General features: G+C 42.9%; 1 protein-coding gene across 3 annotated transcripts in view; it reads left to right on the top strand.

Moving 5' to 3' along the window:
* Window positions 1-10,206, top strand: part of arid3a (AT-rich interactive domain 3A) — a 54,591-nt gene that overhangs the window by 14,786 nt on the left and 29,599 nt on the right. For all 3 annotated transcript variants that reach the window (XM_019875338.1, XM_019875336.1, XM_019875337.1), the window contains exons 2-3: window positions 3,392-4,047; window positions 4,482-4,761. In XM_019875338.1, coding sequence (XP_019730897.1) covers window positions 3,710-4,047; window positions 4,482-4,761 — 618 coding nt within the window. In that variant the 5' untranslated portion in view covers window positions 3,392-3,709. The remainder of the gene's footprint in view (window positions 1-3,391; window positions 4,048-4,481; window positions 4,762-10,206) is intronic.

Raw genomic sequence — 10,206 nt, 5'->3', positions numbered from 1 at the left:
CGGTGAGTAAGTAGGCTGTTCCCCCCCACCCCCCCCCAAAAAAAATCCTCAATTATTTACTTTAACACTTTGAAACAGTAAGCTGATGAAATGAAGTCGACAATACAAACAATACATCATGACTTCTTTGAGTGACTTTAGTGTGTTTGAAAAAGTTGAAGAATTTTATTCTGAATGCGGCCTTTAAACGAAAACGTTTGGACACCTCTGACATAAACAACTAAAGTTGAATCTCAAGCATAAAAAAGGAAAACCGTAGCATTTCAAGTGACATCATGATTCGAACTTTAATTCTCTTCAGTTAGATTTGCACCGTGAGGGATTTCGTGACAGGTGACACTGAAATGTAAATGACAAGCAGCGATAACAGGAATGACTGGCGCCACAAAGTTCTACTCATCTCCAACTTTTAGCCATGTGATTATGTGAATGCCATCTGTTGTCAATCGGTGTGTAACTCAATTTTAAAGCTCAGTCTTAAACAAATAAAATTGAAGATTGCATTCTGTTCTGTGTCATGTCTCATTTTCCTACGGTATAAAAACGCACCCGTTTTGCATTACTGGGGTGTTTCCCACAATGCAGTTTCAGAATATACAACTTCTCGTTCAAAACCAAAAGCTACCGGTTTGTCCCGTTTCTTTAGATACAAGGCAAACTGTCAGCGGTTTTGGAGCTGCATACTGACTTTGGTTTGATTCAAGGAACGATCCAGCGAGGACAGCCCATTTTTTACTCAAAAACTCTCAATGTATGTTTTGATCAGGAAAACGATATTAGCTTATTTTCAATTCTATTCATTTGTTTTGTAGACATTGGAAAAATAATTAACTACTGTCAAACCTCCCCTGTATTTTTCAGCAATATAGAAATGTACCTCTAATGTGGCACACATATCAGAATATCGCTATTTTTTATTTGGCTTGATGGCAGTAGTCTTATATTGTGTCCGTTGTGTGTGCATGTTACATAAAATATTATGTCTCCAACTAAAAACAAAACAAAAAAAAAAATCCATCATCAGTCAAGTTGTGCTTGATTTGATTGTAATAATATCAGACACAGTGCACCCAGAGCAGCCTCATCCTTCAAGCTGTCACTCGGGTGCGTTGAATGCACACCCTGTCTGCGACCATGTTGTATAAAGAAGGCTGTTTTCACACTATTGCTCAGTGTCACGAAATGAATATCGGCCCCAAGTTTCGTCTTGCATGCTACATCAGTCGGTTAAGTTTTGTGCTCCAATTGGATCCTTTTTTTTCTTCAGTCTGACTGGCAGATAAACTGGCCCACATGAAGCATCATCTAAAATGGCGTGCATATAAAATCAAGGTTGATTGACAGCAGTCCTTTGATGACATAATTTTTGGTGATCCCTACTTTTCATAAAACAGCTCTCAGAGCTGGCTTGACACTAAAACGGCAATGTTACAAACATTGTTTTGTTTTGCTAGTTGGCTGAGACTAATCTTGGCTTTGAGCCAACCTGGCAAATAGAATAAGTGTTCTCCTTGAATGCTCACTTCCTTTTGTAAAATCGGCAGTGTTTTAGTCTGGTCTGAACGGAGGACAATAAGTCTGTGACTGCACTATATTGGGTGCAGTCACTCGATTTCTTCCATCAAGCCGGTTCTTTTTTCTGCTCTGTTTGCTTATGAGCAGGATTGACTACCGGGCTATAATAACTACTATAAAGCAAAGAATTTTGTGACTGAGTCAAGTTTGGAATATTTTCTGCCATTTTGTGCAAATTTTAAAATCACCACTTTTCTAAATCTCTCACTGACTAATTTTTTTAATCTTACTCAGCACGGATTCAGGATTACAGTAGTCTGGGATTTTGCATTATTAGTTAGTCTTGATTTCGCTTTGACTTTTGCTATTTAAATTCAGTTAGTGTTCATCGGTTTTGAGAGCAAGTTGTTAGTTAATAATAATAATAATAATAGTAATAATATTAGAAATGCTTTTTTAATTTGAAATTTTCTCTGTTTATATTAGTATTAGTTTTTTTTGTAATATATGGCGTATTTGTCGAGTGCAAGATCATTTTTTTAAAATGGCCACTGAGTATTGTGTCGTGATGACTCCTGCGCATTGAAACTTCGGCGCATGTGTCAAGTTAATAAGAGTGAAGCCTCCGTGCCGTTACGCTTATTGCTTGGAGAAAAAGTCACGTGACCAATGTGCTTTCGACTGTCTTCGCTATGAATTTATTGTTTTATTGTTTATTGTTGTAGATATGATATTTGCTCCATGTACAGCACTTTGTACACAGCGGTGGTTGTTTTAAAGTGCTCTATAAATACAGTTGAATTGAGTTGAGATACAGCCACTGTATCAGCTCATTTGCTACCTGTTACTTAAACTTTATGGAATTAGTTTCTGAGAACTGTTGTGCATAAAACGTCCATGCATTGGATTAAGTAATACTGAGATATATTATGAGCCGTCATATGTTTTGCCAAACAGAAAAATTTACAAAGCATTTGTTTAGAGAAGTAGTTGATCTATTTCATCACTTTAGTATTTAATCTATCGATCAATCGATCTAATTATCGCCACATGTCTGTTTTTAGGTCACCAGCCACATCAATACCTTGTGAGAGAGTGTTTTCCAAAGCTAGAGAAATTGATGGGGAAAAAAAGGAATCAATTTTTAAGGAAAAATGTACATAGAATAATTTTAAGAACTCAGTGCCTCAAAGACAAGTACATAAGCAAAATCAATTTCAACATTGACACATGTTCACATGATTTATTGTTAGCTATTTTAAACCTTGATGAAAATCAAAATAAGCTAAATCAAAATAACTTACAAAAGAAATCAAACAAAATAATATTGCAGGTTGCTTACGACGCAATGATGTAAGATCCAGCAGGAGTCATATTGAGCAAAAGAATGACACAGTATTGACATGATGCCACAGTATCAATCTAATTTGCCCAATGTGTCGTAACACTTCATGAGGCAATTTTGGTTTTGTTTTCAGCAATTTTGTTAACATTGAAAAATCCCGTCGATGCGCAGGACCCATCACTACACAATACTTAATCACCTTTTATTTTTTTTATCTTGCACTCGAAAACTATTCTATATATTAAAAAAATACCTAATACTAAGACTAATAAAAACTAAACTAAAAAAAAGCATTCAGAACATGGTGTCATAATGTCTGTGGCACTGTGCTGTCAAATGCAGTGGATTTTGCTGCTGAACTCATCTTCCACAAACGCAATCTTAACCACAACGCTGTAATCAGACGAGTGGAGGACATATTGTGGGTTGACTTCATGTGGATTAGAATTTTCTGTTATGTACTTCATGTGTTACTGTTAGCACATATTGCAGAAATAGCAAGCTGACTTGATTTTTCTTTGTGACACACAGGTTTTTGTAGACGGTCAACCTGGTCTCGTATCTCTACTTGTGGTTCCACTGGCAGCCTCACATCCATCTCTTTCATCAAGACAAGTGAAAAGTCTGCATCTCAAGAATAGGACCGCTTCCGTTTCTCCTCCAGGAAAATCACCATCGCCCTCAGCAATCTCCAATCAGCTGCGAGCCACTGGGCGTGATTCGCAATTGCTTTCTGTGGACAGAAAGGTCGACCATCATCTCCAGACGAAGCCTCAACTGGTGCTCCCTCAGTGGGGGAGGGAGGGGAAACTAGGCACTTACTTAAACACTGTGCCGCTCGCCACAGAAATGAAGCTGCAGGCCGTCATGGAGAACCTGCACAGGCAGCAAAGGGCCAAGCTGTTGATGGAGCAGCAGCTTCAGCAGCAAGCAGCTGTCCAGCACTCTCACGTCCGCCCAGGTGGGGTAGCGGGGGATGACTCGATAAGCAGCCCGGCCCCTGAGACGGAGCAAGCCCAGTTGGTGGCCCTGGCAGCCATGCGCGCTGCGGCGGCCGGGTTACAGAGGGTGTCGGACAGCCACATGTCGGAGCGCAGCAGCGGCAGTGAGGAGGAAGCTGACGATGACGACAACGAACGAGAGGAACAATACAAAGACATGATGGGGTCGGATGAAGAGGAACAGATGTGAGAATCAAATCCCCGTGTTCATAAATGTGCAGCGGTACCTTCACATTTGTAATTCGTTCACGAATATACTTGTAACTTAAATTATTTGTGTTGTACCTAAATTTAACTTGCCTCATTGAAATGAACGGAAATGCTATTAATCCATTCCAAATTTGGCAAAATACCTCCTGGACAAAAAGTGGCAACAAAACAACCGTACCTGTTTCACTGCAAAATAAGGCACACCAATTGAGGTGGGTGGACGATGTGAAGCTTACTGCATCCATTTAGTGGCAGATTCAAGCTCACTCCTAAGTCAAACATTTGCTCTCAACACGAAGCAAAAAAAGCTCGTACCTCGGGAAACTCAATCGGCATTCGTAAGTTAAGTTGCCAGTGCTTTCTGTTTCATTGCTTTTAAAAACAATACTTTATTTCCAACATCATCACAGCAAACAAAAGTGGGATGAGGAGGACTTTGAAGGCGAGATGGAAGAAGACTTTGACGATGACCTCGCGGAGGAAGGTCTGCCCACAGGCCACAATGCACTGGTGCCTGGGAAAGGCATCCTCCTGCTGCCTCACCGCCAGCTCCACCCTCACTCGCAGCTGCTGAAGGCTCGGCCCAGTGTTGACCAAGAGCCCCGCATAGCCAACTTGCCTCCCCACGCCACACACAGCCATCTGGGCCAAGACCACGGAGAATGGACCTACGAGGAACAGTTCAGACAAGTAGGATTGCTTTTCAGTCTCTCTGTCTTAATTAGTTTGTTGATTCATGGCAGGAGATCATTGCTACCCATTTTGCCATTGTGCTTGAAACTACAGACTTTCTAACCATCCATCCATTTTTGAATCCGCTTATCCTCACAAAGGTCACGTGCTTGTTGAAGCCCATCCCAGCTGTCTTCGGGCAGTAGGCCGTGTACACCCTGAAATAGCAGCCAATCGCAGGGCACACATTGACTAACAACCATTCACGCTCACAATTACACCCAAGGACAAATTAGAGCAATGGTGTCAAACATACGGCCCGCGGGCCGGAACCGGTCCCCAATGAAGTTCGAACAGGCCTGCAGGATAATTTAAAATTGAAAAAAATGCATAAAAGACACGGAATGAATATTTTTAATACGATGCAATTCATGGATTATCCGCTAGGGGCAGGCACAGTTTTGATCAGAGTAGAAGACAACATTGTTTTGATCAGAGAAGAAGACAACAGCAGTAAAAGCCAGCTACCTAATTGCGAGCAAAATCGCATTAGAATCAAAGCCATATTCCGACGGTGACTTTGTGAAACGATGCATGATGAAGGCGTCTGAACTTGTATGTCCCGAGAAGCGACAAACTTTTGCCAATATTAGCCTGACGAGGAATACTGTAGCAGAGAGGATTTCGGACCTATTAGCAGATTTAGACAGCCAATTGAAACAGAGTCAAGTCGTTTTGTCAAATGTTTTGTAAAAGATATGTTCGTTAAATTTTCCTAATGTCCTTATGCTTCTTTATACCAAAACAAAAGAAAGACATTATATTTTGGTTATTTATAGCAGAGCATGGTATCATTTTAATGGTCCGGCTCACTTGACATCTACCGAGTCCGTATGTGGCCAACAATGTGAAATGAGTTTGACACCCCTGATTTAGAGTGGGCCATTGACCTGCCATGTTTTTGGAATGTGGGAGGAAACTGGAGTACCCGGAGAAAACCCACGCAGGCACGGGGAGAATATGCAAACTCCACACAGGACGTGCTAGCCAGTCAACCACCGTGCCACCACCTACTAACTATCCATTCATCCATCCATTTTCAACCACGCTTATCCTGAACAGGGTCACAGGGAGTCGCTGAAGCCACCAGTCAGTTGCAAGGCACAAGTAGAGACAAACGACCATTCACACCCACATCCACACTGTCACTGAGTGGGAACCGTTCCCACGTTGCCCGCACACAAGTCTGACGAGTGTACCAATACAACCTACTGACTAGAGATGTTTTAAAATACAGTATTGTCAAGTTCCCAACTGTTGCCCATCAGAGCTACATCTGACCTTTGCACGGCTGCCATCACATCAAGTCACTCTCATAGCTTCACAGGGTGGGAGAGTCTCACCAACTCCTGGGCAGGTGCTGATTCACTTAATCCATGATTTTTTTGGGGGGTGGGTTTGCTTTTGACACCTGACAGTATGATCAAATATGTAAGATGAAGCATTTGACGAAATCAGCTATTCAAACTTTGTTTGATCCAAATATGTCACAAAACCAGTACCACAACTGCAAATGAAGTTAAGCGCAGTCGAAAGAAATGGGAGGGTGGCGATGTATACAACATCTTTACTATGCTGTCAGGTTTTACCAGGCAAGTGCTTACTGCAAATATACAAGTGGGGTGAATATTAGTAGGGAGTTCCCTGGTGGTACGTGTTTACAGGAAGAGAATTAAAGCTGTCATCAGCTGACTGGGCTGCTCTCTGTTGAGAACCTGACTGAGAACAGCTTTCAAATTCGCTCACAACAATTATTTTTATATTTCTACAGGATATATTTGCATTATTTGTCCATATTGGATTTTCCGTTACAAATTGACATAAACACAGAGATAGGTGTTTGTATTGATTGACTTGTGGGGTTATTCATTAATTTGCAAAATGCTGTAATCTTTGACCTGTATTTTCCATGTCTTTTATGAAACGATTTTATCTTTATCTTACTTGAACCCACTTTCATATTGAACCAAAACTCTTAGTTATACAGTATGTCAACTAAACTAGCACTTTCTTCACATACATGCTTGCTGAGCAAAAACAGAAAACTTGCTGCTGCCCAAAGACAGCTGGGATAGGCTCCAGCACGCCCGCGACCCTGGTGAGGATATAGCAGTTCGAAAAATGGATGAATGGAGTTGTTTGACAGAATGTAACGTGTCTCTGACAGCTCTTTTATACCAGTGAGCTATTTTTTGCCTACATGTGGACAGAGTGTCGTCTGCAATTGACAATCTCAAACCCAATGTACATGTTCAGATGTACCGTATGTCTAGTGATTATAGTGTTTGCAGTCTAACCCCCAGGAGACCCGTGCTTTGCTTTCTGAATAGCTCGCCACACCCTGCAACTAGTGTGAATGCGGTGAATTAATACACTCAGCCAGCAGTTGGCGGTTTTCTTTACATCAGGTTTTTATCATACCACGTCAGTCAGCAGTTCAACTTGCGAGCAGTTGTGTATCAAGACAGCCAGCATCTTGGCTGACAAGATAGTGTTGATGCGACCCACACAACGTCAACATTGCTCTGGCCGGACAAACAGAGTATGGCATGAGTATATTTTATAACATGGTCCATACTCTCCTTTTTAAGAGCTTGGCCTAACAAACACTTTTGCCATAGTGGGACTAAAGTATTGCTGTTACATTCAACGCAGGAGTGGGTCAGCCCTGTGATTATGTGCTCACTGCAGATGTGGCCAGTGATAATACTGCAGTGTGAATGTGCCATGTCTGTGTGAGTAAAGTTCAAACGACCTACCTGTGACAGTGGAGGCAGTTTTTCCCATGACAATTTCTAACCTCATACTCTGTAGTTTGGGCTGCGATTTAGGTAACCTATGTTTTGTGGTTTCTTCTAATCACGTGAAGTCTGTAGTTAAATCTACTGGAAAATGTTTGTGGAATCCATTTTGCATCCATGCATTTGGTTGGAGTTTGTAGTCATTGCAAATGCTTTGTCGAAGGGTTGACTTAACATATAGGATGAAAACGAAAAATCTGAAAATGTCAATGTCAACAGAAATAGAACTCGATTCATTGCCTTTCATACCTCCGGTTGCCTAGAATATTTTTCAGCAGGTGAAGATTTGGTCAGAGCCAAATATGTGTTCCACCTCGTGACCCGCAATGTTGTCCACATGTGTCCTGCACAGTTTCTTCATCGTGCATACATGTCCAATGACACAATGGAAGCCTGTATAAAAACATTTGGTCAGGCTCTTTGCTCTTATAATTGTGATATGGGCGATCTGAAAGCACTTTGCTGCTCAACTTTCAAGCAGCGCAAAACCTAAATATACTACTCATTGCTTACAGTACATGATTTAATGTTTGGGTCGAGCACTTTGGGGGCAGTGGGTGGAGAGGAAAGAGTTAAAGCTGTTTAGTTTATTTTTGGGCAGGTGGGTGGAGGCTGCTGGAATGTGCCTGAGGCAGTGTGATAATGTGGCCATTGGAACCTCAAATCCTCAGCAGAAACCTTATGTTTGTCTATCAGTCGATGGTAGTTAGGAGTCCTTCCAAAACGAACATTTCCCTGTCTTTCCTTTTAAGCACATTATTGTAAAATGCCAAATGTCGCACATGATGCAGATTGACAGTTTAAGAGGGAAAAGAAAAGAAGGGAGCACGCGGTGCTAGAAGGGTCAATTTACTGTTTACTGTATGTTGACAGCAATAGGATTGGATGGAACCCTAATAAAAGGATTACAGTAAATCCACCAATAAGACAGATAAAATTGAAAAATACCAAAAAATAAAATGCAGGGCTGTGTACATACATCTACTGATGCCTATCTGGACACATCATCAGTGATGTATTCCTGAGATCATAGGGCGTTTCGGGTCTCTCAACATCATACGCCCTCCCCCAGGTGACCCAACCAGGGCTGATCAGACCCCAGCTTGTGTCCAGATGGCTAACTAGCTACCATGGCTCCATGGCTCTCCTCTTTTGAGCCACAGCCATCTTGAGGCTCTCTCAGCCGCATCAGTGATACTGCGTATGGCTCTCCTCTTTCTCTCTCCCTCGATGCCGAAACTGCTGAAGGCTCTGGCCAAGGAACGGGCTGCAAATCCTCTGCATCCAACTTCCACGGGGAAACACCTTGCTCTCCAACCAGCCTGCTGACAATTGCTGACCAGTCCTGCGTACTTGGAGAGTTTCCTCTCAAAGGCCTCTTCCAAGCGATCTTCCCACGGAACTGTCAGCTCCAGCAGGACAGCTTGCTTGGTGGACTCAGACACAAGGACAATGTCTGGTCGCAGAGTGGTGACTGCAATATGGCTGGGGAACTTCAGCTGATGTTCAAGGTCCACCAACAACTGCCAGTCTCTTGCAGACGTCAGAATGCCTGCAGAGGATGTTCTTCTGGCAGGAGTTGCCGTGTCCCCAGCTCTGACAAAGGCAATGGTTTTCTTGGAGGGTCGGAACTGCTTTGCCCACTCAAGTCCTGTGCTGATAGCTTCAGCGATGGTCTTAAGGACTTGGTCATGCCTCCACCTGTACCGTCCATCTCCAAGTGCCCTTGTACAGCAACTGAGGATGTGTTCCAGGGTTCCTCGCTTGGAACACAATGGGCATGCTGGTGTCTCTGCTATGCCCCATGTGTACAGGTTTGACGGGCTTGGCAGCACATCATACACTGCCCGGATAAGGAATTTTATGCGTTGAGGCTCGGCTTTCCAGAGCTCAGCCCAGGTCACTTTCCTCTCAACCGCATTCTCCCATCTCGTCCAAGCTCCCTGTTGCTTCATTCCCACTGCCTTGCAGGTTCTCGTCTCCTCCACTGCTGCTCTCACCTCCTCCTGAACAAGATGTCGCCCTTCCTTCCCCTTGGTGTTCATTTGGGGGGTTGGAAAAGATCCTAGCCCAGCTCGACCTCGTGTGACCACTCCCACCAGGCTCCTGTGACGCAGCCTTGCATCTGCCTCTTGAACTGCTTCCTCTGCCTTCCAATTCCTGCCAGTCCTCACTTGGATCCCTGCTTTAGCCACCATCGGATCACTTGAGTCCCTGTACTGAACCACTTCTCTGGCTCTCGATACCTTGAATTCCTCCTCCAAGGACTTGAAGGGCAGTTGCAGTTTGTTGGTGTTCCCGTAGAGTGCAATGCTGCTCAGGCATCAAAAGGTGATTTCAATCGAGTGGAATGAACACAGTTTATAGTAAAAGAAAGATTTTATAAAATATTCACTGCCGTGCACCGGGTATGAGACCCGGCCCGTGGCTATAAAGAGAGTAAAAAAGCTTTCAGTGCCATTTAATGAATAATGGTTAAGAAAAGGGGCCCGTTGCTCCGTGTTGCGCAGTCCGGACTAGGAACTCCTAGCACTAGAACTATCTCGTGAGGTTGTTTTATCATAGTTGTGTGTATTTCTCAACCTTTTTTAAAGGTTTGAAA

Source organism: Hippocampus comes, unplaced genomic scaffold (genome assembly GCF_001891065.2).
Source record: "Hippocampus comes isolate QL1 unplaced genomic scaffold, H_comes_QL1_v1.1 scaffold132, whole genome shotgun sequence".
Classification (NCBI taxonomy): Eukaryota; Metazoa; Chordata; class Actinopteri; order Syngnathiformes; family Syngnathidae; genus Hippocampus; species Hippocampus comes.
Note: the sequence above shows the minus strand (reverse complement) of the source record. Positions and strands in the feature narration are given on the sequence as shown.